Below are 25,790 nucleotides of genomic sequence, written 5' to 3' on the forward strand. Positions count from 1 at the left end.
CTCAGCTCACCACTGAAATGCAGCTACTATTGGGCAGTAATTTTAAATAAACAACAAACAGAAAGAGGGAGTAAGCAGATTCATGTGTAGTAAAGGCTTACTTCAAAACAAATATTTATTTCATGATCTTTTAATCTTGGCTTCCCACCACCCCTTTTCTGTCTGTTGTTTGTCTGTTCTCGGTTTCGCAGCCACTGCCATAATACATAAACATATTACCAGCCTTGGCAGGATTAAATTTTTATTGGTAAATATTGATATATGTTGATTTCACCACATACACACACAAACTGAGGAAAACATATTTCCGTTGATAATAATCAAAACTTACAGCTAGGCAAAGTAAGAAAAATGCTGTTTGAGAACTCGGAGTCTGACTTAAGGCTATTTACTTTATTATTTTGACATGTGATGTTGACCATGTAAGCAAGATTTTTAAGTTTTTGAATCTCAACAACCCTCAGTAGCGTCTGACCCGCATAATTTCCTGCAAGAGTGAAAATGTGAATTGATTAAAAAAAAAAACAAACCCTAAAAACAAGCTTAAAAATAAACACGACCCCTTAGCCACTGAAATTACAAACGAAATAAAAGATGAATTCAATGAAACCTGGGCACAAGTGGGCTGGGCAGCGATTTGCGCCACCGCTCAAAAGCTGCGGCGAAGAGGCCCTGAAAACGGAGCCTGCACCCCGCCGGTTTCAGACACTCGACCCTTTATTTCGTGGAAACGGGGTGGGGGGGGTCACCCGGTAACGCGGCGCAAAAGGGACGCTGGGACTTTAACGGGCTGCTGACGGGGGGACAGCGGCGAGGGGCGAGCGCCTTACCTCTGAGCAGGGCCATGGCTGGGCTGGGCTGGGCTGGGCGCCGCAAGCGCGGGACGGGACTGCCCAAGGGCGCGCCCCCTTCCCCGCCCCCCGCCCCCGCCCCCGCGCACGTGACTGCCCATCGGGAAAAGCACTTTCGGCGCGTTAGTCACCCGGCGCTGTGCCGGGGGTCAAGGCGGGGACCGTCGTTGTTCAAGTGACGGCCTCGCGCCAGAGGCGGGTTCCTGTAGGGAACAGGCTCAGGGAGGGCAGCAAGCCCCCCCCCCCCCGGCATACCTTTCCTATGGCATTGACGCTGGGGGCCGGTGGAATCGGCGCCTGCGGATGCAAAGCTGAGCGGGCTGGAGGGGAAAGCCGGGGGAGCCTGGGGCAACGCCGTCCCCGGTGGGCCGGGCCGGGCCTGGCGGTGACTCGAGGGTGGCCCTGAGAGCGTGCGGGGCGGGGAGCCGCCTGGTCCCGGGCAGACAGCGGGAGCGGGCCGCCAGAGCCAGGCCGGGGTGGGGCCCTGGGCCGAAGCAGAGCGAAGGGGGAGCGACGCGCCCCTTGGGCAGCGGTGGAAGGAAGCGAGTCTTCCTGTCCCTCCCGGCTGCTGCCTCGTGTGACCCCCCAGCCCAGGGCCCCTGAACTCAGTGCCTGGAGCCCCACGTCCTGAACCCCCAAGCCCAGGGCCCCTGAACTCAGTGCCTGGAGCCCCACGTCCTGGACCCCCCAGCCCAGGGCCCCTGAACTCAGTGCCTGGAGCCCCACGTCCTGGACCCCCCAGCCCAGGGCCCCTGAACTCAGTGCCTGGAGCCCCACGTCCTGGACCCCCCAGCCCAGGGCCCCTGAACTCAGTGCCTGGAGCCCCACGTCCTGGACCCCCCAGCCCAGGGCCCCTGAACTCAGTGCCTGGAGCCCCACGTCCTGGACCCCCCAGCCCAGGGCCCCTGAACTCAGTGCCTGGAGCCCCACGTCCTGGACCCCCCAGCCCAGGGCCCCTGAACTCAGTGCCTGGAGCCCCACGTCCTGGACCCCCCAGCCCAGGGCCCCTGAACTCAGTGCCTGGAGCCCCACGTCCTGGACCCCCCAGCCCAGGGCCCCTGAACTCAGTGCCTGGAGCCCCACGTCCTGGACCCCCCAGCCCAGGGCCCCTGAACTCAGTGCCTGGAGCCCCACGTCCTGGACCCCCCAGCCCAGGGCCCCTGAACTCAGTGCCTGGAGCCCCACGTCCTGGACCCCCCAGCCCAGGGCCCCTGAACTCAGTGCCTGGAGCCCCACGTCCTGAACCCCCAAGCCCAGGGCCCCTGAACTCAGTGCCTGGAGCCCCACGTCCTGGACCCCCCAGCCCAGGGCCCCTGAACTCAGTGCCTGGAGCCCCACGTCCTGGACCCCCCAGCCCAGGGCCCCTGAACTCAGTGCCTGGAGCCCCACGTCCTGGACCCCCAGGGCCCCTGAACTCACTGCCTGGAACCCCGGGTGCCCCTGTGCTCACTGCCGCCTGCCCAGTGTCTTCTCTTCCTGCCCCTCTTCGCTGCTGCCCCTTACCACCTTCCCGCTTTTCCCCCTTTCCTTTGGGTGCAACACACACATATTCCAGTCCCTGGCCTGTGCAGCCCTCAAACCCAACCCAGTTGTAGTGTTACGCCCCCCATGTACATGCACACATACACACATCCCTTGCACATTCAGGATGTCCCTGTAATGGCAGCCCCCCATTCCCTAGGGAGGAGACCAGCTGCAGGCGTCCTGGGAGCGCTGGGGACATGGAACTCCTCAGGCCCGCTGATCTCCTGGGATCTGTGTGTTTGTGAATTGATCCCACTGCCTTTTCCATCGGGGGTACCCCGACCCCAACAGAACAATTTGGGAGAAACTACATGAAAACTTGTGATTTCGTCCTCTGTTGCTCCTATTATTCAGCACTGCACCCCATTGGGAGGAGGCTTTTGTTCTTCAAAGCTAGAAATAGACAGGTAAATGTTTTAAAATACACATGTATGACATTATATGGTGGTTGTTTTAAAATAAAGTTTTTATTGTGTAGAAACTTCTGTTAGAAGATTTCTGTAGTGAGAGAAAATTAGGCTTGTCAGAATTAGATTCTTTTTTCATAACTTTGATGGATAATATCAGGGTTTATTTACTGTTAAGCATTCTTTATTTTTATTGCTTTAATTTTCTCAGTAGATCAAAATTACAGGTTTTAAGAATTTCTCCTACCCCCTAATGTACACAATTTAAATTTTCACAGTTGCAGAAAGTTTCGGGGGTGGGGGAAGGCAGACAATTATTTAATTACAGTAGACTATATTTAAAAAAGTTAAAGCTTTATATCTGTTAAAACACAAATTGTTGACATCACATATCAAAATATACAAAGTAAATATCCTTAAATCCAACTGAGTTCTCAAGCAGCATGTTTTACTTTGTCTATCTGTAAATTTAGATAACCATAGATAGAAATATTTTAAGTGGTTTGTGCTTGTACAGTGAAATTGACATTCACCAACATTTACCGATAAAAATCTACTCCTAGTTCTAATGTGACTCGGAGAATGACAGGTGGGAACATCTTGCACGAAGATGGCAGGAAAGAAAAAGTGTGGAGCTCACTAAACCCTGGTCTGTGATGATTAGCCCACTGCGCAATCTGAGTTCTGCAGAACTACTTGATGAGATTTGTGCTGAGAAAGGCAGCTGAGACCAGAACAATAACATATGTCGTGATTCTGAAGCTGGAGCTGCATGGGTGGCCCCTGCACAGAACCTCATTTGTGTCTTTTGCAGGATCAGGATTTATAGAGCTAATTTCTGATACACATTACAATAATATATTAGGATACCTCTGTAATGAATCTGTGCTTAGAGAATAAAGTAAGGGATCAGGAATCAGCAGTTCTTGGATTCTGTTTCTGGCTCTGCTGTTGACTTCATCTTTGACCTTGATCAGATCACAAGATCTGTGTCTCAGTTTCCCTATCTGTAAAATGGGACTTATGATGCTTACAGTAGAAGCTCAAAGTTACGAACACCAGAGTTATGAACTGACCAGTCAATCACACACCTCATTTGGAACTGAAAGTACACAATCAGGCAGCAACAGAAACACTTACCAGGTACAGAAAGCCTATGGCCAGGGCTTTCTCCAGACTGTATATATTAACAGATTGAAAGCTTACAATAACAAAGGGGCTATAGTAAACATGATATGCTATGCAGATGAGGACCACAAAGTAGATGAGGACCACAAAGTATCACCTCTCCTGGACTTAGGGCTTGTCCACACTTGAAACGCTACACCCCTGTAGTGCTTCACTGTAGACACTACCTACATCAGCAGTATGGTTTCTCCTGTCAGCTCCCGTCAGTGTAAGTAATCCACCTCCCTGAAAGGCAGCGTATAGGTCGACAGAAGAATTCTTCCTTCCACCGAGCACTGTCTACTCCAGGAGTTAGGTTGGCATAGCTACCTCTCTTGGGTGTGGATTTTAGTGTAGGTCTGCCCTCAGACAGCCCCTGGGCTTCTCCAATTGTTCTAGTCTCAAAGAACAACCATACAGTACAGTTTTATGTAGATTATAGAAAATTTAGGCCTGGTCCATGCAGCAGTGTGAAAAATCCATACCCCTAAGCGACACAGTTAAACCAATCTAACTCTGGTGAAGACAGCACCACCGAGAATTTTCCCACCAACCTAGCTACCGACTCTCGGGGAGGTGCACTAGACTAGCGTAGGAAGGAGTGTCTTCACTGAACACTACAGCAGGGCAGCTGCACTACTGCAGCATTTGAAGCGTACACAAACCCTGGATGTGGTTACACTCCCAGATGCTTGCCCTGTGTCTCATGTAGATGATATGTTAGATAGACGTAGCATAACTAAACATTCAACTACTTTAGATTTAACCAAGGGACAACTGGCAAATTCCCTTGGAAACAGTGTCACAAAAAAAGTCTGCATTCATTACTAATTTTGGACTTTTTGAGTTTAAGGTACTGTCCTCTGAATGAATTAAAGCAGGAGTCACATTCCAGGACACTGCTCTCAGATACATAGACAATATTGGTATATTGAGCAGTACGTGGGAGGAACACAAAACACATATGGGGAAGATATTGAAAAGCCTCAGGGAGGGAGGCAGGCCGCATAGTCAAGCTGTCAAAATATACGATAGAGGCAGCAAAGATCCGATACCTGCATCATCATTAGATGGGCAGAGGCCAAGTCTACCCATATCCCCTGAAAGCAGAAAGCTATTGTAAATTGGCTTGTCCCCAAAACTAAGAAACAAATTAAATCTTTTATAAGTCTGGTTAACTATTATTGAAAAGCTGTAGGAGGTTTCAGTGACATTGTTGCTCCTATCATGAGTCTTTGCCGGAAAACAAAACCAGAAAACGTGGTTTGGTCAGACTCCTGTCAAAAGGGTTTTGATACACTGAAACAAATTTTATCAGACACCCCCATCTTGGCCAATCCAGATTTTAAGAAAATGTTTGAAGTGTGCATTGATGCATTCAACAAAGGTCTCACAGCTATACTAATTCAGACTGGGGAGGACAACAAGAAACACCCCATTGTATTGCTGAGCAAAAAACTGTCTCCCATGGAACCATCATAATAGATAAGAAAAGGAGTACTTGTGGCACCTTAGAGACTAACCAATTTATTTGAGCATAAGAAAGCTTATGCTCAAATAAATTGGTTAGTCTCTAAGGTGCCACAAGTACTCCTTTTCTTTTTGCGAATACAGACTAACACGGCTGTTACTCTGAAACCTGTCATAATAGATAAGGAGTTATGGGCTGTGAAATAACTCAGTTCTGGTCAAATTAGGTTGGCATAACTGTCACTCACAGGTGTGAAAAATCCACAGCCCTGAGTGGCATAGTTAAGCCGATTTAAGTCCCCACCTAGACATGATTAGCTTGACTGAAGAATTCTTCCATTGACCTAGCCACAGCAGCTCAGGGAGGTGGATTACCTACGCCAACAGCGTAGGTGGTGTCAGCACTGAAGTGCTGGAGCATTTCAGGTGTAGATGAGCCCTCAGAACCTACCTGTTCAAATAGGCAGTTAAGGGTATTAACAGACCATGCGCCACTGGAATAGCTACATAGAACAAAAGGAACCAACTCCAGATTGCTATGCTGGAGCATAGCTTTGCAGTATGATATGGAGATTAAACATATTGATGGGCTGGAGATAGCCGACACTGTCTAGAAAAGGGAGGACACAGGTGAAGCTTACGTCATGGCCAGTGGCCAAAACTCCAGCATCAAAGTCATGAGGGGGTGTGTGACAATCAGGGTCAAGATATATCTAGAGGAGAACAGAGGGTCTGAACCCCAAAGAATAAGCAATTGAATTGACAGGTTACATACAATGGAAATATGTGAAGTAAGGTCTTTTATGAAAGCTTGTAATGTTCTAAACTTGATAAACATTAGGAGATATGTACATACAGGCTGGCTATGAATGTATGCATGTATATATGTGTGGAACATTGTAAATGAAACTAGGGTGCAATTACAGCATCACTTCACAACAGGAGGGTGAAGTAATCAGGCAGAGAGGGTCACCTTTCAGGATAGTTGTTTACACGAAACTAACTGTAAGCACCTAGCATTGTACAACTTAGGGAAAAGCAATGGTGGACCATTAGTTAATGGAAAGAGAGGGAAACTGAAAAGAAAACCCCTGTTTTGGGAAACTAAGGACTGGTCTACACTAGGAATTTATCTCGGTATAACTAACTCTCTCAGGGGTGTGAAAAATCTACACCCCTGAGAGATTTAGCTATGTTGACCTATCTCCCTATGTAGACAACACTAGGTCAATGGAAGAATTCTTCCATCAAGCTAGCTGCCACCTCACGGGGAGGTGGATTAACTATTCTGACAGGAGAACCCCTCCCATCAGCATATGTAGAGTCTACACTGTAACATTTTAAGTGGAGACATACCCTAAAAAAGGAGGGAGTTGCCACTGCTCTGCATAACCATGAATTACCATAGTCTAAGACCCTGTCCACGCTATAGGTAACTTCAGTATAATTTACGTTGCTCAGGGATATAAATAATCCACACCCCTGAGCAATGTAAATTATACTGACCCAAGTGCTGGTATACACAGGAGAGCTATATACCAGGACAGCTGGTATACAGGGGGAGAGCTTCTCCCCCTGACATAGCTACCACCTCTCGCAGAGGCAGGACTTCTTAAACTGATGGTCGGCTTAGAGCATCTCCTCCACAAGTCTACAGTGATGCAGCTGTAAGTGCTTCACTGTACCTGTAGCTTGAGAGAGGGGGAAAAATACCCTGCAAACCCTGTAGGCTGTTTAAAGGGAAGAGGTTTGAAGTGAATGTTATCTGGAAGAGCTATGAGGAACAACATCTAAGCAGGGTGCTGTATGTGGAAGGCTGGATCCCCTCTAGGAAAACTGTTCAGAGGCAACAGATAACTTGTTTTAGAAAAGGGAACTTAGCTAATATTGAAGTGTAAAGTCTGAGATTGCATCTTTATTTATCTTCTGTGTAATCTATTTGTGTTTGCTTTTCTTTACTATTTTATCTTTGAATTTATCATTTTTTCTATTAAATAAACTTTTTGTTTACTTTTACCCCAGCTAGGTCTCTGTTGTGCAAACTGTGTGTGAAGTGTGTGTGTGTCAAAGTCAACTGATGATTGTGGGCAGGTTTCACTCATTTTCTGGGGTGAAAAACCAGAGGGGGAAAGTCTGACTGGTAGTTAAAAATTCAGGGAGGTGGATTTAAGGGGACTTGGGACCAGAAGGTCTAGTGGGGTCACGCTGTAAGGAGTAACTAGGTGCGTGGAAGCCAACGTTGAAAGCTTTATTATTGTAGACTGGCTACTGGTGTCAAGCTTTGAGCCATAGCAGCATAGCATTTTGGTACCCAAAGTTATAAGGCAGGCAGTGACAGAATCCCTTACTGCTCTGGGGGATCCCCAAAATGTCACAGTATACTGATGCTATAACTAATCTCAAAAGGGATGCAGTTTAAATGGTTTATAAATAGCCTCATCCTTTGAACCTTTCACCCAGTCATCTCAAAGCATTTTACAGACCTCTATATGCCAGAGTGGGTACAGTAGACTCTAAGAGTTACAAACACCTTGGAAATGGAGGTTGTTCATAACTCTGAAATGTTTGTAATTATGAACGAAATGTTATTGTTCTTTCAAAAGTTTAGAACTGAACCTTAACACAGCTTTGAAACTTTACTATGCAGAAAAAAATGCATATTTTAACCATCTTAATTTAAATGGAACAAGCACAAAAACAGTTTCTTTACTTTGTCAAATTTTTTTCTTTTTTTAACCCCCCCCTTTTTTTAGTAGTTTACGTTTAACGTCATACTGTACCTGCTTATTTATTTATTTATTCATTTATGTATCTCTGTTGCTGCCTGATTCCAAGACTCGTGTTTTCTTAGACTCTGTCTACACTTAAACTGCTACAGCAGGGGTTGGCAACCTCTGACACCCGGCCTGTCAGGGTAAAGCTGGGCAGGCCGGACCGGTTTCTTTATCTAGAGCGTCCACAGGCACGGAACACCACAGCTCCCATTGGCTGCGTTTGCCGTTCCTGGCCAATGGGAGCTGCGGGGAGCAGCGCAGGCCGAGGGACGTGGTAGCCACTGCTTCCCACAGCTCCCATTGGCCAGAAACAGTGAAGCTGTGCCACTGTAGCACGCAGCTTTAATGAAGACACTCTAAGCCAGGGGTTCTCAAATGTAATTGCACTGCGACCTCCTTCTGACAACAAAAATCATTACATGACCCCAGGAGGGAGGACTGAAGCCTCAGCCCGTCTGAGCCCCACCACTCCAGATGGGGGGAGGGGGAGAAGAGGGGCAAAGCCGAAGCCCTATTGCTCCAGGCGGGGGAGAGGGAGGGGAAAAGCCCAAGGGCTTCAGTCACAAGCAGGGGGCCTGTAACCTGAGCCCCACCACCCAGGGCTGAGGCCCTCATGCTTTGGCTTTGGCCCCAAGAGGTGGGGCTTGGGCTTCAGCTCTGGCCCCAGCAAGTCTAATGCCAGCCCTGGCGACCCCATTAGAACAGGATTGTGACCCACTTTGGGGTCCCAACCCACAGTTTGAGAACTGCTGCTCTAAACTGATGGGAGAGAGCTCTCTCATCTGTTTAGTTAATCCACTTTCCTAAGAGGCAGTAGCTATGTCTTCTCCCATTAATATAATGCTGTCGACACGGGTGGGGTAGGTAGGTCTAAATAGGTCGCTCAGGAGTGTGGATTTTTCACACTTTTGAGCGATGTAGTTATACCGATATAGGTTGGTAGTGTAGATCGTACCTCAGAGTATCACATTTAAATAGAAGGTGGAGTAGATTGTTTAGCATCAGAGTCTCCGTACAAGGTTAAGTGCCCAGTTAACATCTCTGCAGTCGTAGGACAAAAACAAGGGGGATTAGGGAGTTAGAGACAGAGGCACCAGAACCAGGGGGCCAGGGCCCTTCCACTTTTTGAAAGTGGGGATCCTGGCCCATCCACTTTTCACCTGATCAGACCCCGCCCCTTTCCCTTCCCCATGGCCAGGCCAGCAGGGAGCCCAGCTGGGGAGCCTAGGCAGCTGTGTGGGGGAGCTGTGGCAGACCCTCCACCTGCCCTTGGCCAAGCATGAAGCCTGGGAGGCAGGCAGGGGGCTGCTTTCGGTCACCATCCGGGCAGGGGTCAGGGGCAGGCTCTTTGCCCCCTCTCCAGCTTGGTCACGGGCAAGGCCTCGGGGGGGATGCAGGCCCCTGGGTCCTCCACTTATGGGAGGACTCTGGTGCCCTTGATTCGAGATTGTTGTAAAAAGCCATAAATCTGATGTCTTTATTAAGATCATGATTTTTAGTGTTTAGCAAAGTTATACGTTTAAGCTCTCGGCTTGTCTTTTGAAGATATTCTGCAGGTTTTGTGCAGATTTCCTTTGAGAATGAGGACTGAGAGGTCAGATATGGAGTGATCATTTTGTGAAAAGTGTTCGTCTAAAGCAGGGGTCTCAAATGACCACGAGAGCCACATGAGGACTAATACATTGGCCCGAGGGCCGCACCACTGACCACGCCCCCCCACTGCCCCCACTCCACCCCTTCCATGAGGCCCTGCCCTGCCCCCATTCCAACCCCTTCCCCGAAATGGTGTTTGAGACCCCTGGTCTACAGTGATACGCTGTTTTTGTCTTTTATCATTTTTCTGAGAGTTCACTGGAGACCATAATGATTGCTGGTTTCACCCACATTGTTGATATTTGGGGATTTAGTACAGTGGGGTGAGGTACATCACATGCTGTGATAGGATCCAGGGGGTTTTCTTTTCAGTTTCTGTGGTCCACCATTGTCTTTCCCTAGGTAGTACAGTTAGTTGTGTGTAAACAACTAGCCTGGGAGTTGACCCTCCTTGCCTGATTACTTGACCGCCTGTTGGGAGGTGATGCTGTAGTTGCAGCCTAGTTACAATTACAATGTTCTATTCATATATACATCTGTACATTCATAACCATAGCCTGTCTACATATCTCCTCATGAACATCAAGTTCAGAACATTACCAGCATTCATAAAAAGACCTTGCTTCACATATATTTATAAACAATATCATTGTATATAGCCAGTTGATTCAATTCCTTATTATTTGGGGTTCAGACCCCCTGTTCTCCCCTTAGGGCATCTGGACCCTGATTATCAAAGGTAGTCAAAGACTGGAAGCAATAGAGGGCTCCAGCAGCTGTGATTATAGGTAGTGGCAAGCACTCAGGCTCAAGGTGGCTTCAGGCCCATAGCCACAATTACTAGTGGTGGTAGGAGGTGCCACAGGGACAAGATGAAACCCCAGTCCCCGGATGTGGCACAATCTGAGGGAAGAGGGATAAAGCAGCTTATGTAATTCCGACATTTAATGGTCCTGTTGGTGCCTGCTAAACATAAGGGCTGGAGCAGGAGGTGAGGACGAGGAGTGAATGAAGAAGTTACAATATTGCCAACTTCAGGAGATCAAAAATCATGAGATTGGCCCCAAAATCATGACATTAAAAAAAATTATATTGTGTTTTTTAGACTCCCCCTGCCCATCCCCAGCGTGTGTGCATGTGACAGTGTTGACCACTCTCCCACATGTACTGGATAAAGTGATTTTTGGCCCCTGCTGCAGGAGCTCTCACTCCCATAACTGCCCTTTTCCTGCCGAGCAATCAGTCCTGTCTTCCAGTCCCCGCATCCGTTCTCTCCCCACCAACCCCCCTCAACTCAGCCCCCCAACCCCCATACTCACCACTCCATCAGTTCAGCCCAAATACCATATCCATCTCCACTGTCCTCAGTTCACCCTCACCGCGTTCACTCCACCTGCTCAGAACCCACAATCAATATAGCCCCCTCACCCTCCTCACTTTAGCCCCCAGCCTCATCTCTGCTCCTTAGGGTTCCTCACCTCCCCAGGCCTTGAGGGGTGCAGTGGGGTTCCATCTCCCATTCCCAAGCTGGCAGAGGAGCAGCCACCTCGGGCTCACCCCTGGAGTGTTGGCCACACCTGGGGTGGTGGACAGGATTTTCTGAATAAAATTAAGCCTCACTTTTAGAACTCTCAAATGTCAGGATTTTCTCCAGTTGATTCAATTGCTTATTTGAGGGTTGGCCCTCCCGACTTCTGTGAAGTTTCTCTGCCCTGCTGGGATGTAGCTATGAGGTCTCTTGTTAGCTTAATAGCTTTGTTTATCTGGTATGTAACTGAATTCTCATCGCCTTTCAGAGTACTTTGGAATTAACAGCTGGTGGAGAAACCTCTTTGCTTTGTTTAGGGTTGGGTAACTCCTGTTTGACTGGAAACACATGTGTGTGGTGGCTGAAAAAAAATCCTGACATTTGAGATTTCTATTGTGTGATCATGAGAGAGGTTTAATTTTACTGAGAAATCATGACTCTTCCGATCAATTTGCAAGAGCTGGCATATCTGGAGTCAGAGCAGGGGGAAATCTAATATACAGCGCACTAAAGGCTGAGGTACAGACCTGAACTAGTGATTGGACAAGGTGGGAAGGTTAGCCGGGGGGGGGGGGGGGGGAGCTGGACTGTAAGGCTGTGAAGAGAAGCACAACCTGTGGGAGTAGTCATCTGATGTGTGGGGAGAAAGCAAGCTTGTCTGGGGATCCACAACATTCAAGTGTTCTGATTAGACCTGATGTGAGCAGAGTCAGATCCTTTGGTGCTTTAAATGATTGGGGCAGCTGGTGGCTCATCTAGGGTGGGGTTCTTTATGTTGCTAATACTAGTGGGACTTTTAACAGGTATGAGCAATGGTGGGAGACCTTCACAAAACAGGGCTTCTTTACACAGAGCTTCTTCCTAGATGATCTCCTGAGGTCCCTTCCAATCCTGATATTCTATGATTCCCAAAGGACAAGTATGAAACGTACTCATAGGGGAAGTTTTTTCTTTGAAACGCTATGAGATTGTTTTATGTCCTGAAACATGAAGTTTTATTTTCCTTCCAAATATTTATCCTACCTACCCTAACTGTGGATGTTCTACTAATCATATAAGCCCCACGCAGCATGCATGCAGATCACTTTTTCCAGGAACTAGAGCTGGGCGTGAACCCCCACCTCAGCTCCAAATATTTCTGAACTTTTGGGTAAGTTCGGATCAGTAGCCTAATTCAGTAGCTGACCTTAATCTCTATTTTGGACCAACCCTCAGCTTTGTATAGCCTCAAATTCTGGGAGAGCTTGGATTTAAAATTCAGATTCATGATCTGTCTTGATGAGGAACAATAATCTGAGCTGGACAGGATGCATAGGAAATGAATGTGGTACATGCTAAAAGATGCCATCCTAGTGGGATTTTTAAGAACACCTAAGCAAATTAGGGGCCTAACTTCCATTCATTTCAATGGTACATATCTACATCTTTAGGCACCTTTGAAAATCTGGTCCTAAGTTCGTACACACACTATAGTTGGGTACATCTTACGTCACTACAGAAGAGAAAAACAGTGTTTACTCCCTTTGAGCCAGATCCTGTCCATATTCTCAGTGTAAAAGGTCCTACATGAAGAACCACCACTGTGATTCCATGGCTCATGGGTTTTAGGTCTTGGACAAGAGATAGATCATGGCTTGTGACTCCATAGAACACTGGCCATATCCCAGTGCCTGTGAATGGGAAGTGTAGGACAACAGCTGCTATTAGAGCCTATTGGCTACCAAGACAGCTAGCTGTGCAACGTCTGTTTGCAGATTGACAGGGTGTTTTCCTCTCAACTCTTGCAAAGAGCACCTGCGTAAAGCAGGTTTCTTTAGGCTTTCTGCAACGATTTGGAGGCTAGATCAAACTAGGTCTTAGGTCCAGTGGCAAATCATTGCTCCAAATTTGAAAAGAGGATGTCTGTTTTAGCAAGAATGATTCTGAACAGAGGGGCAAATGAGAATTTTGTTTAACTCCTTATACTTCACATGGCCTGAATAATTTTTTAAGAATAAGGGATCCTCACAGTTTAATTCAAAATAATATTTTAGCGGGTCAAGTACTTTGCCAATATGGTTCAGAGTGCCATTCTTGTCATGTGAAAATGGAAAAGAGCTCCTTTTTCTTGCACTCCTTTCAGGAAGGGTTTTGTCTGATAAACTGCATAATTTACTAGTTGAAAAGCAAATACAATAATCTGGAGAGTACAAAGATTATCTAAACAGTGCCACTAGTAATGGCTTTACCCCTCCCAAGGGTTTCCTGCTTTAAAAGGTCCAAAGTTGATGATTATAGTGTCTGTCCTCAGAGTCATCCATAAGCCTAATAAGAGTGCTAGTACCTATTTTTCTAAGGAATATTCGTAGAATTTCAGTAAGGAGTGTGGCGGGTTTAATTCTTATTGCAGTTTAACAGACACTCTCAAGAGTGGACATAGTAAGCTCTGCTTTCCAGAGATCAAAGTTAGTAGTGGAATGGCTCTTGAAAACGGTCAGTGGCTTCCCAAGTGACGATACGGGTGCAAAATATGTAGGTATGTATTTCCATGTGTTCTAGCTCAGACTGGACATCATTTTCAGTTGTCATGGGCTCGTGTTCCCGAAGTTCTAATAATGGATCATATTTTAACATACACATTGTCTCAGACACTCTCCGATGCATGATCTCCATGGCAGCCGCATCAATTGATTATATAAAAGTCATATCAGGAAAGTACTGATGTGTTTTTCAGCTGTCTTTCGAGCAACATGTGGTTTGTCCCTTGCGGGGGAAAAAATTTCCTTTGCTCATCATTTCAGTTTCTGTCAGAACAACACAAGGAGAAGTGACAGCACTATTTGATCAGGCACGCTCTTTAGAACACCTGCAAAGCACCACAGACCATAGTTTGGGAACCTCTGATCTAGTCCTTCCCCCTTTCACTTCATCTAATCTGTCCAGTACCTGTATTTTTAAATTTGCTCTTATGCATGTACAGAGTAATTCCACCTGGGAATGTATTTTTCTTCAAGTAGTGTCCCTATTGGTGCTCTACTATAGGTGTGCACACGCCCGTGCACTGTCAATCGGATAATTTCAATATTAGTCCATCCTAGCAGCACACTCGGCTCCTCGCCTGCCACAAGTCTAGCCAGCATGCGTGGGCATTTCTCCCTCAGTTCCTTCTCAAGCACAGAACATTAACTCCTGATACTTTTGCAATTTTTTTTTGCTCATGTGAAGCCCCTTTCTTTTAGTACTCATTTGTTTTTAGTTGAGTATGCCTAAAAAAAGAAAAACAATAATAAGGTCTCGCCTACCGCCCCCACAATGGACAAGTCATAAGGGTATCTTGGCTCCCCAGGCTTCAAAAAGTGTCTTAGCTGCAAAGATTCCATCCCAGTAATGGGCGAATGCTAGCAGTGTATTTGCTGCCTTAGGGAGAAGCACAATCGACAAAGGTGTGGTTGATGCCAGCAGCTAAAATCCAGGTCCAGGAAGGAGAGAGAGTTAAGGCCAAAATTCCTGCTTATAGAGTTGGCCCTTCAACCTCCAGAGTCCTGGAGTGAGATATCACTGCAAACTTCTATGTCGAGGCAGGTGATTCTAAGGAAACGAGCCAGTCACTAACGACTGGTAACAAGAGGTCTGTGAATCCCTGTAGCGAGGTCTTGTTGAAGAGAAAAAGGGAAAAAGCAAATACCATTCTGATTGCCCCTACCTGGCCCAGTCAGACATGGTACCGTTACCTGTTTCAGCTGGCCTTCTGTTCACCAGTGACCCTACCAATCAGTCCCTACCTCCTGTCACAAAACAAGGGTCACACCCTTCACCACAGTCCATGGGTCCTGCACCTCAAAGCGGGGCTCCTTCATGGTTCCAGCACACAGAGGCATCCTGCTCGGAGGTGGTATAGGAAGTACTATTGCACCGTAGGAAGTGTGTTACTTGTCACACCTACCTGTAGAAAACGGTAGAGATTCCAGATATGCTGCCAACCCAAGGATATCACCCCTAATTCAGCCACCTTACTGGTGATCCTGGACTATCGGTTATCCCTAAAGAAATTGGGTCGATCTATTAGCTCGCTGAAGGTTCACTTGACAGCAATTGTAGCCAGAAGGTAGAAGGCTATTCAATCTTCTCTCACCCAGCTATGAAGAGGTTTCTAAAAGGTATAGCAAACCTCTTCCCACAACCCCAGACCCTCATTCTGCAATGGGACTTCAACATAGTTTTAAAGGGCCTGAATAGACCACCGTTTGAACCCATGGCCACTTGCTTGTTAACTCACCTTTCCAGGAAGACAGCGTTCCTCATCGCCATCACTTCTGCCAGAAGGATAAGGGAGATAGCAGCTTTGAGGCACATTCCATTTTACGGTGTTCTTCCTGGACAAGGTCACACTCAGACTGCACCCGAAGTTCACTCTCAAAATAACTTCTGCATTTCACATGAATCAACTCATTCAACGCCCAACATTCTATCCAAATCCTCATACGGATAACAGAGAGATCATCTTCCATACACTCGGTGTGTGGAGAGCTTTGGCCTTCTACTTAGGACAAAAGCCTTCCGAAAATCTCCGAGGCTCTTCCTTTCAGTTGTGTAAAGGTCAAAAGATGCAGTGATCTCAGCTCAAAGGCTCTTCGAGTGGGTCTTAACTGTATTAAACTCTGCTACCAATTTTGGGCGGGGGGGGGGGGTGTAACATCCCCACCTTCAGTACTCTCGCATTCCACAAGGTTGGTCTCCTAGTCAAACACCTTCCCTTAGGGTATCCCCATATCAGAGATATGTGGAGCAGCTACATGGGCATCTACAGATACCTTCGCAGAACACTATGCCATTCTGAGTGATTTGGCTTCAGACGCCCAATTCAGGGCCTCTGTACTATCAGTTGTATCAGACTTGACTCCGAAGTCCCGGCCTCCAGTGGTGGGTACTGCTCAGGAGTCACCTACATTGGCACTCCAATAGGAACATTGCAACTCACCTTGTGGAGTAATGATGTTCTTTGAGATGTGAGTCCCTGTGGGTGCTCCACAACCCTCCCTCCTGCCCTCTACTTCGGAGTTGCACTTGTTGACTCTACAGTAGAGAAGGAACTGAAGGAGAAATGCCCGTGCATGCTGGCTAGCCTCATGGCAGGTGGGGAGTGGCGTGCGGGCAGGCAGGACGGACTGCACAAGGTGAGTAATTTCTTCCTTCTTAATTATACTAGGCCAAATTCTGCCCTGACCTACACCTGTGCTATCTAATTAGGCCTACTACCACGAAGTACACAAATGACTAAGTACACAAATGGCTTTCCAGCCAAATTTCTGATAGGAAGAGAAAAGGAAGGTTGAGTTTTGTGGTTAAAAGTGCAGGACTGAGAGTCATGAGCCTGGATTCTATTCCCAGCACTGACTTGAGTGTCTTGGGCAAGTCACTTAATCTCTCTGCGCTTCATTTTCTCCCTCTGTTAGAGGATGATATTTTACAGGGACGTACTGAGGCTCAGTACCAGGCAGTTCTTCACATGTTTGTTAGTAGTGTACAGTACTCAAACCTATTGAAGTCACTTCCATGAATTTCATTGGGCTTTGGATCAGACCCTTAGATGCCCATAATCATAAGTAAAAGCTTTCAGGATTGATCATTTTAATGTTTGTAAAGTGCTTTGAGTTTAAGATGGAAGCTATTGTTGAAATGCAAAATAATATTACATTTTCAGTTTTGTCCAAAAAGTCACAATTTAATTTATTCAAAAGTATTTATTTCACAAATTTTTATCCACAGCTGAATATTACAGTAACTATTACAAGCATTTTCCTATAAACAAAGGTGTAGTTTACAGATTTGTTCAAAATGGAAAAATATTTTATCAGCAGTAGTATTTCATCTACATTCAGGGTTCACCCCCCTGAATATCATTCAAACTCCTTCAGAACAGCTGCACCTTCTGCTTGTTAAGGTAATGAAACTTCACACAAAAAAATAGGGCTTGGACTGGTATAGTAGCACATTTTTGGATAGAGTTGGAGTGTTTAGATTTCAGTTTTGTTTCAGGATCTATTTTCTGACATTTGCAGTTTTTAAAAAATAAATTCTATACTCTTGAAGGGAAAAATATTTTCCAAATTGTTTCACTTTAACATTGACTCTGCTATCATTTCAGAAAGAAAATAATTTTCAGTTATGGTTGTACTATATGTAATTCAATAAGGTTGGAAGTGTGTGGTGGTTCATGCAATATACTTTAATTATGTTGGCACATTTAAGTGCAGTTAGGAAATGTTAATTCTGCAACACTGTCCGCAACAATATTAGTCTGACAAGAATAAGTTTACATAGTCAGATAATAGGCTGAGTAGGAAAGAAATATGACCTAGTATTACAAGTGTTTTATCATTAATGTCACTTAACCCCTTTGCAATTCACACTTGGTCTGTACAAATTGAGGGTGAAATCTTGTGAACACTTACACATCTGAATAATTTTACTCATTGATCAGTCAGATTGGGTTTGATTCTTCACTATTATTGGTCTTACAGCTAATAGTGTGGAAAATCAGTCTATTGACTACAATGGGATGCCTCACAAAGTTATTTGTGTGTATATTTTCAGGATCAAGGTATACAATCTTGCTATCATTGCTCACTTATGATAAGTTCCAGCGGATTCAATGATGTAATTGAGTGAGGATTTTTTTGCACAGGCTAGGGTTGCACAATTCAGTTTTGAGCTTTGATGGCAGATGTTCCTTTCCCCAAGCTTAGTGTAAATTTAGAGTAGCTGTGAAAGATCAACAGGAGTGGCTACAAAAATACAACTGAAAAGAAACTGAAGCCAGTTTCATACTAAAATAAAACTTTTGGAAGTTATGTCCTGGATGTTGTGGAAGTGTCTTGAACATAGACTACACAAGACAGAATGCATGCATGAAGTCAAGTGTATGGTTATAGTCAGTGTTGATTATTTTTATATTACATACAGTATACATTTCCTTGGAGATTAGGGGGCTAGTCCCAATCATACCCTTAGAAATACAATGCATGGAAAAAAATGTGATGAGATTAAAATCTTTTTTGCAAAACCTTCTCAGTGTAACGTAATGCTTTATAAGCGAACTTCTAAATCTACAGACTTTATGATACCACATTAAAATTTTCCCACAGTTTAACACTTTTTTCAGAGAAACGTTGAGAAGTCACAGTTATCTTAGTAACAGCTAAAGGCACACAGCGGGAAAATGCTCATCTTAGTCATCACTATTAAAAACAAATCTGAAAAGCAAAGTTTTCAAAAAGCCGTGCTTTTACATTGAACATTTTTGTATTTTTTTTTTTAACGTAAAGACATGGCAGGTTTTTGAGGGAAAAAGGCCTATTTGAGCGTGATAATACAACTGAATTAAACCAGATATTTTAAAAATTGCTAACAGAAAAGATCATGTACATTAAAGATATTTTCTGCAGAATCCTTTTCCAAATGCAGCTTAGTGGATAAGTTAAATTATTACACATCAAACATTAAATACCCAGTTCCTATCTATTTCAATACTAATGGTTTGTAAGAGATTCTTTTTATAATACATATAAATTAAGTTCCTTACTGCTCCCAGTGAAATACCATTATCCCTTTGAAGAACATTAACCACATTTTACACCTGTGATTAGTAACAAGACCATTGTGGAAAAGGATTCTGCAGCTCTCTTTAATTTAGTCTGCTTAATAAGCATTAAGTTTGGTGAATCCTGTTGGAGTCGTACAGTGAATAATTTACAACATTAGAGAGAGGTAGAGACCTGAAGAGCCTGAGAGGAAACTGCTGGCATAAGATGAGTTGTGAGGATAGCATCTGTGTAACCATCTCACTGGACTAAGTTTTGCTTTAGATTATTTTTGTTTAGTGTGAAGATGGGTTCACTCCAGGAAAAACATAGGGTTTAATTGAATTATAAAATGCAGTGAAAAATTTAACAAATGCTTTGAAATATTGTAGAGGAAGAGGTAGCTATAATAAAAAATACTACTTTAGACAGGTATTTGACACTGAGAAGAGCAAGAAAGTGGGTATTCTGAGCTGCAGCCAACACGTAGTGTGATTCCTACTGTAAGTGGGAGGAAAGTGAAGGCATTACTGAATACATGCAATAGATGCAAATGATCAAGGAGTGTAGTTTGGAGGTAGTGCTGGTACTGTGCAGGCAACAAATGTTCTGCTATTCTATATTATGGGCATTGGTTCTAGGAAAAGTTTCCTCCTTCGTTGTGAATTGGCTTAATTATATCCTTCACCGGTAACAGCTATGCTAAACCATAGTCTTTTGTTTGAGCGCATGTACTTTTACTGTAGACGTAGTTCAATATAACTCTTAATAGCACTTATTTAACGTTTGCTTTTTATAGCGATATACATATACAGGACTATTATAAGGTGTATATACATAGATTATATACATAATGTCTAAATCAAGACACACTCCTTGTCTAAAAGGTGACCACGGTATGTTGTGTTTGGGGTGTAATGTATGTCTAAGAGATTCTCACGTTCTGGGATAATTGGATACCTAATAATAAATTTGCTATTTGGAGATGATTTATAGCAACTAAAAATAGTCTGAAAAATGCAGATAGGTTTTTCTCAAAAGCACTTTGTCATCATGGAACTGCTGAGACACTTAAGAACCATAGCAGTAAATGCAAAGGAATCAAGATTTTCTTAGGCAGGACCATTAGGGAGGTGCACAGGCCTACGTGTTCATGATTCGCAAAAGATTGGGCCTTTGCAAGTGACAAATATCCCCATTGCATTTTGCAGCCTGGAAAGTTAGAACTGCAAAAGTGTTGTGACCTTAGAGCTGAAAAGGTCATAATTTGCAAACAGGCCCCACCACAAAGTAATACAATCATTGCTGTTATATGGCATTGTCTACCTTTAGATGCCATTTTCTCCTAATAAGGATAGCATTTCCTGTGACTACTGAGAATTAGATAGATTCTGGCAAGTACTGAGAATGATCAAGAAATGCTTTGGGAATAGCAGACCCATTTTAATTCCTGAATAGTGAGGAATAGGGAACTTTTTATATTAATAAGATTTCAAAAAATCCTATTGGATTACAATTCAAATGATTTTATCTGATAACTTCTTGTATTTGACAGTTTTCAATTCATTATTCTGATAGGAATTTAAGATTAATGTTGACTTCTGTGTTCTGTTAATAAGTGCTTTGGGTTATCAAAATACTAGTTATAGGATTTTTGAGTTGGGCCATGTCTACACTTACAAGCTTACAGCGGCACAGCTGATTCAATACAGCTGTGTAGCTGTAAGAGCACTTATTTAGCTGTGTTATGCCAACAGGAGAAAGCTCTCCCGTCAATATAATAAAACCAGCTCGGTGAGTGGCAGTAGCTATGTCAGTGGGAGAGCATCGCCCGCCAACACAGCATTGTGCACATGAGCGCTTATGTCGGCAAAATTTATGTCACTCAGGGAGGTCTTTTCACACCCCTCAGCGACAAAAGTTTTGCCAACATAAGTGCTAGTATAGACATGGACTTAAGTCATTCAATTTCTTACGCATTCTCTTTTGCTTTAAAACACTGTGAATTAAACAAATTATTGCTAGTATTCCTTTTGTTACTTTAGGCCCAGAAGCTGCATCACTGATCAATAGAAGTATTGCTATTGAATTCAATGGGTAAAATTCTGACCCTGTTGAAGTCAATTGGAGTTTTTCCACTGACTTAATTAGGGCTACAATTTCACCCAGTGTGAGCAGGATCAGGAACTGGATTGGATTTACATGAGTTATCCACACATATGAAGATTGCCAGAATTTATAGAATGGTATAGGCAGAGCCATCCCTTGGGTATGGCAAATCGGAGGCCCCGCGCTTCCATAAAAACATGAGGAGGTGAGGCAGGAGGGCGAGCAGGGTCAGGGGGCAAATGGGGAGGTGAGCGGGGGGTGTGTGTGAGAAGGCAAGCAGCAGCCCCCCTGCCAGAACCTCCCTCTCCCCACAGGGCCTCCTGCCCACCAATCAGCACCTGTCCTTGCTTCTCAGTGCCTACTGTGGACCAGATATTTTGCTGTGTCAGGAGGCGCTGCGAGGGGAGGGGAGAAGAGCGGAACTGGGTGGGGAAGAGGCGGGGAATGGGGGAAGGGGTTGAGTCAGAGCTGGGTGAGGGGAGCACCCCCTGACAGATCAGAAACTTGGTGCCTATGTCCCGGGCCTCACATGAGGGATGGCCCTGGGTGTAGGTATAATTTTGTTACATGGATTCTGATACTGGTTATGTCAGCCCATGGAAACGGCGACTGCCCTCCATAATTATGTAAGGTATTAAAAACCAGTAGAGCATCTTTGTCTTCACTAGATGTGGCAGTATCTTAACTCCTATAAGCATAGGGTAAAGCCAGGAGTGGATTTTAGGATGAAAGTTTCCAATACTGACGTGGGGAGAGACACTACAGCCCCTCACCTCCTAGATTATTGCACCAGAAAGATTTGAGGCCATCACCACAATTCTGTGGGTGAGAGAAAGTCTAAATGGCCACCCCTAGCTACATCTCTGCAGCATGCACAGAGATAAAAGCGTATTGGATGGAGAGCAGTGGTGACTCAGGAAATCAGAATTCCTGACAAATAAAATCCACCTTAGACTGAAAACTATGCTTGTTTTCACCGACACCTTAAACTGTGTGATGAACACTTATTTGCACATTTTGCAACTTATATTTCTGAACTGACCATTGTGATACAGTGACTAGCAACAGGAAGAAATGTGAAATTGTATCTCTGCATTGAAATGCATTAATATGTACAAACCACCTTATCAATGCCATCGTTTTTCTGAAGACAGTGTTTTGACTTTGATTTTTATCTGGAGTTTCTTCATAGCCACTTATGAAGACCAAATTAACCATCTCCCACTTTCCAGTGTTTGCTGTTCATGTCTGTTGGAGACTCTGCTATGGGCTTTGCACTATTTCAACATGAAATCAAGCAGTAAAAAAATTCTGTATTTCAAGTATTCTTATTTTGAGCTGCAAGTTACAAAAAAAAAAATCACATACAAGATCAGTTTCTTATTATAGTATAAAGTTTAGCACTAACTGATTACTGTGTATTGGTTCTTCCATAATCTTGTTTGGTCCACGTTAAAAAGATTTTTTTTTTTTGCTTGAATTCTCTGGTGAAGGGGGACCGCTTTGAAGACATTTTCTTCAGACTTCGTTGAGAAATTCCAAGTTGAGAGAAGCAGGGATGTGAATAGAGTCCATGGTTATGGAGGATGGACTGAACGGAAACAAAACTGGGAACATATATTTGTAGTCTAACAGCAGCTGTGGTGGGTCATTTCGCTCTTGCAAATTTGCCTATGAGGTTTGTGTGGAAAAAATAAAAGGTTAGTGTGTTTTTCATCTCGATCATTGCTTTTTTATTTGCATTTGCAACACTTAACACAATAAATGGTCTGGAGAGAGATAGGGTGTATAGGATCTAAGGAAGCAGGGAAAATGTGCTCCAGTTTCATCCCAACGGGAGAAAACTTATTTCTTGAGCACAGCATGCTGGACAAATATAAAAGATGAAGTGATCCCTGCCCCAATCAGCATACAGTATGAAATTATGAATATCAAATATAAAGTCTCAAACACATTATTAAAAATGTCTCTCTCCATAAGTCGCCTATGAATACTGATTGTGTATAAATGGAGCCTGACCAAATGGAATTTCTGAACGATGTAGGATACAGGACTTAGAGAGATGACAAACTAACCAGCCCTTTTTATGATTAGAGGAGAGGGAATAAAGATACACCAAGTAATTGAAATGTTATGAACATAAGCTTAAATCCTGGCAGGTGCTAGGCATAGCACTATGGCCAGTCAAAAGAGCATGGGCAGAAATATGTTCCTTATTCTGGTTTGTCTAGACCCTCTCTAGCAGGCTTTTAAGAGGAACAATCCAGAGTTGGGCATTATGGGGGTGGGAGTATTGAATGTATGATCCTGTATGCAGTCCCTACAAAAACTCCTGCTTCTGCTTTTCCAGAATGTTTTTGTGCTTCCTTGGGGACAGTTATGCCACTTCCCCTACACTGGCCAGATTTTGCCCCATTCTCTTTTCTGTCATCAGAAGTCTGCACTGGCAATACAGAATTTTGTTATCCACCCGGTATTTCTTTTCCAGTAATTCCTCCTCCACTGTGTTTTGCATTGATCTTGCTTCAAGCAGTGAACAGACCTTGCCCCCGGAGATGCATCCATGATGCTGTATAAGTAGCCAGGAATTTTGCAGCAGAGCAACACAAGTTGTAAATTCCCACAAAGTGATGGAAAGTGCTGCCCACTCAACTCCAGGAATGAGAGAGTGGACCTGGACACTGAATATGACTCCCTTGTGTAGCAGCACAGACTACCAGCAACATGCTTGTCCTTTTATCTAGTGCACCATCAGGACTGAGAAGAATGTTAAACATTAGCTACTATTTTCCTGCTTTCTCTTTTTGACATTCAAGATACCATGGCACTCTTCAGAAGAGCAGGGAATTTTCCCTAGTCACCTGGTAAAAATTTCCCTGCTCTCCACTAACGTGCTGTATGCTGGGTGGCAGTCTTCCATCTCAGAAGTGGTTGCATTTCAGTGATGTCCTACATTCCTGTATCCTACCAGCCTTATTTGCAGGACTAGTCCCATTGAGAAAATGAACACTTGAGCGCTCAGATACTATACTGATAAGTAGAACTGAGCAATTTTTTTTTTGGTGAACAGTAGACCAAAATGTTGCAAATTTGACATGAAATTGCTGAATAGTTTCAGCCAAATCTTTGTTTTCAGGACTGAGATGCCATTCACAAAATGGCTGGAGGCTGAGACAATAGTAGTGCCTGCCTTGTACATTTTAGCCCAGTGCACTCACTTAAGATATGGAATAGGAGCCAGGTTCAATTGCTCCCTCTATCTGATCTGAAGAAGGGATTTAAACTTTGATCTCACAGCAGAAAAGTTCCCTTACCCCGGGGCTACTGGGTAGTCTGGAGTGGGTCTTTCTCAGTCTCTCCTGTTGAAGTGGTTCCACTTTGTATAAATAATTAGTCATTGGAGGTTGGGACAAAGACAGAGAGAAAATGACTATTCAGCCAAGTGGTTAGGGCATTCTTCTGCAATGTGGGGCACCCAAGTTAAAATCACTTCTCCATATCAGGATTAGGAGGGAACTGAATATCTCTCTCCCACATCCCAGGAGAGAGCCGTAACCACTAGGTTAATGCTTCAAAGGGAGATGGCACCATCACCCCAGCCTTCCTCCTTTTAAGGATATCTGGAAACAAAATGTTTCCTTCAACCCAAAGCAAACTTTTTCAATTCATCAAAGTTTTTCGGAGTTTCCAAATTCGAGCAGACCCACATTTATTTTGTTGGTTTTTTGGAACTGCCAGTGACCTGATAAATAGTTATTTGCCCAGCTCTACTGATAAGGGCCACGTAAATACCTACATAGAAGTGAACAGAGCTCAAGTTATAATTTATTAAATGAATTGGGATCCTTTATAATGAAGGGTTCTACGTGCATGTAAAGAATTTACTCATTTTTATCATTACTGTATATTAAAGCAGAATAAAAATGCTTTCTGGATTTGATGGAGGTTCCTGGTATCTTTTTAAGTTCGTAACATATATAAATTCAAAGAAAACACAGTTGAGTGCGTCTTGTATAATACACTGATTTAAGCATCATTTCCTTCTGTTCTTTTCCTACTGTACACTGTGGAACATTTGATTTATCAGAAATGAATTGTGAGATAAACTGAACTCAAAATTGGATAATACAATTTTTATAGCATATCTGACTAGAAAGTGGAAATCTTATCAGAGAAAGCAGCATGATGGGGCAAGAGCAGCTATTTTGCGTAAATGTGTTATTTTACCCAGAACATTAAGACCAAAAAAAAAAAAGTCCATATTGCAGATGTCACTTACAATTCAATATTTTTCTTGTTTACCCAATCTTGTTTTGTCTTTGTTTTACAATAAAAAGTGTGAGAGAATTTGAACAAGTTGTTATGCCCTGTTATGTACACGTACAACTAATATGAAACCAATTAAAGTAATGTACTAAAATTAAACAAAAACCTGATGAGTAATTCTAACGATTAGATACTGATAATCCCCATTCTAGCTATTTGTTAAATGTAAAGTTACTTTGTGTCTTGAATCTAAATTAATTTAACTTCATGTTTGTATACCACCTTGCCTTTTGTGGTCAGGAACAATCCCATGACGCAAAGGTAGAAGTGCTGACCATTACATTCTGGCCAGTTCTGATTAGGCAGCATCTATTTACCACTCATGAACTGCCTCTTGTTGTTTCAGTTGGATATGATATGCTTCACTTTTCTTTTTAAACTTATGTGATGTTCCTGTGTTAAACAGTGTTGAAGGACTGACACATCCTTCCCCAGAGATGGCTGAGTTTCAGTGGTGGGTAATGTGAATAGTTGGTAATGTA

The 25,790-nt window shown here is 44.0% G+C and overlaps 3 protein-coding genes and 1 non-coding gene across 8 annotated transcripts in view; 2 read left to right on the plus strand and 2 right to left on the minus strand.

Moving 5' to 3' along the window:
• ACAA2 (acetyl-CoA acyltransferase 2) overlaps positions 1-916 on the minus strand; it is a 19,376-nt gene extending 18,460 nt beyond the window's left edge. The window contains exon 1 of the mRNA XM_073343521.1: positions 831-916. Within this exon, the coding sequence (XP_073199622.1) occupies positions 831-846 (16 nt within the window). The 5' untranslated portion in view covers positions 847-916. The remainder of the gene's footprint in view (positions 1-830) is intronic.
• On the plus strand, positions 845-25,280 carry LOC140911920 (uncharacterized). The gene is made up of 3 exons (XM_073346081.1): positions 845-1,026; positions 1,441-2,782; positions 22,476-25,280. The coding sequence occupies exons 1-2, from the start codon at positions 845-847 to the stop codon at positions 2,444-2,446; spliced, it is 1,188 nt and encodes a 395-aa protein (XP_073202182.1). The 3' UTR covers positions 2,447-2,782; positions 22,476-25,280.
• On the plus strand, positions 3,430-3,515 carry LOC140912174 (small Cajal body-specific RNA 18). Its single transcript, XR_012159252.1, has one exon.
• Positions 17,015-25,790, minus strand: part of MYO5B (myosin VB) — a 372,896-nt gene continuing 364,120 nt past the window's right edge. For all 5 annotated transcript variants that reach the window (XM_073343525.1, XM_073343528.1, XM_073343526.1 and 2 more), the window contains one exon: positions 17,015-22,653. In XM_073343525.1, coding sequence (XP_073199626.1) covers positions 22,501-22,653 — 153 coding nt within the window. In that variant the 3' untranslated portion in view covers positions 17,015-22,500. The remainder of the gene's footprint in view (positions 22,654-25,790) is intronic.

The sequence above is a fragment of the Lepidochelys kempii genome, chromosome 5, assembly GCF_965140265.1.
Source record: "Lepidochelys kempii isolate rLepKem1 chromosome 5, rLepKem1.hap2, whole genome shotgun sequence".
NCBI classification, from domain to species: Eukaryota; Metazoa; Chordata; order Testudines; family Cheloniidae; genus Lepidochelys; species Lepidochelys kempii.